Genomic DNA, 1,305 nt, shown 5'->3' with positions numbered 1-1,305 from the left:
TCTAGGTGTTCTAGGTATAATGTGTTCTAGGTGTTCTAGGTATTCTGTGTTCTAGGTGTTCTTGGTGTTCTGTGTACTAGGTATTATGTGTTCTAGGTGTAATGTGTTCTAGGTGTTCTAGGTATAATGTGTTCTAGCTGTTCTGTGTTCTTGGTGTTATATGTTCTAGGTGTTCCTGGTGTTCTGTGTTCTAGGTGTTCTAGGTATTCTGTGTTCTAGGTGTTCTAGGTCTTCTGTGTTCTAGGTGTTCTAGGTATTATGTGTTCTAGGTGTTCTTAGTGTTCTTTGCTCTAGGTGTTCTAGGTGTTCTGTGTTCTAGGTGTTCTGTGTTCTAGGTGTTATGTGTTCTAGGTGTTCCAGACATGGCCCAGACAGTTTGCTCCAGCTGAGAGGAGCTTGGTTCCACTGGGACTGACGGCCAGGTGCAAAACACGACCCATGTGACCTGAAAAACCATCACAATAACAGCATTATAACAATGACAAAACATGTATCTGGTCTTATCAGGCTCCCCTCTCATCTGTGGGAGTGCAGCAAAGTTTGGTTTAGCTCTTAAATATACAGTGTGCATTAACACTCTGTGCACAGAAACCCATTGTATTACATTTTAGTCATTTAGCAGACGCTCTTATCCAGAGCCACTTACAGGAGCAATTACTGTGAGTCTCTCACCATGTAGCTGGTAGGTCCAGTGAGGAGGAGTGGTAGTAGTAGTAGTAGTAATAGTAGTAGTAGTAGTAGTAGTAGTAGTAGTAGTAGTAGTAGTAGCAGTAGTAGTAGTAGTAGTAGTAGTAGTAGTAGTAGTAGTAGTAGTAGTAGCAGTAGTAGCAGTAGCAATAGCAGTAGTAGTAGTAGTAGTAGTAGTAGTAGTAGCAGTAGTAGCAGTAGCAATAGCAGTAGTAGTAGTAGCAATAGCAGTAGTAGTAGTAGTAGTAGTAGCAGTAGTAGCAGTAGCAATAGCAATAGTAGTAGTAGTAGCAGCAGTAGTAGTAGTAGTAGTAGCAGTAGTAGCAGTACCAGTAGCAGTAGTAGTAGTAGTAGTAGTAGCAGTAGTAGTAGTAGTAGTAGTAGTAGTAGTAGTAGTAGTAGTAGTAGTAGTAGTAGTAGCAATAGCAGTAGTAGTAGTAGCAGTAGTAGTAGTAGAGCAGTAGAGTAGTAGAGTAGTAGTAGTTGAGAAGTAGTAGTAGTTGTAGTAGTAGTAGTAGTAGTAGTAGTAGTATAGTAATATATCTCACCATGTATCTGGTAGGCCTGGTCCAGTGAGTAGTAGTAGTTTAGTAGTAGTAATAGCAGTATTAGTAAAAG

The 1,305-nt window shown here is 40.3% G+C and overlaps 1 protein-coding gene across 2 annotated transcripts in view; it reads right to left on the bottom strand.

The window, feature by feature from the left end:
* The window catches only part of LOC121547218 (cell division cycle protein 20 homolog B), a 25,965-nt gene continuing 24,660 nt past the window's right edge, over nt 1–1,305 (bottom strand). For both annotated transcript variants that reach the window (XM_045225860.1, XM_045225861.1), the window contains one exon: nt 1–445. In XM_045225860.1, the coding sequence (XP_045081795.1) occupies nt 348–445 (98 nt within the window). In that variant the 3' untranslated portion in view covers nt 1–347. The remainder of the gene's footprint in view (nt 446–1,305) is intronic.

This window comes from Coregonus clupeaformis, chromosome 16 (genome assembly GCF_020615455.1).
Source record: "Coregonus clupeaformis isolate EN_2021a chromosome 16, ASM2061545v1, whole genome shotgun sequence".
Taxonomy (NCBI): domain Eukaryota; kingdom Metazoa; phylum Chordata; class Actinopteri; order Salmoniformes; family Salmonidae; genus Coregonus; species Coregonus clupeaformis.
This window is presented reverse-complemented; position numbering and strand designations above follow the sequence as displayed.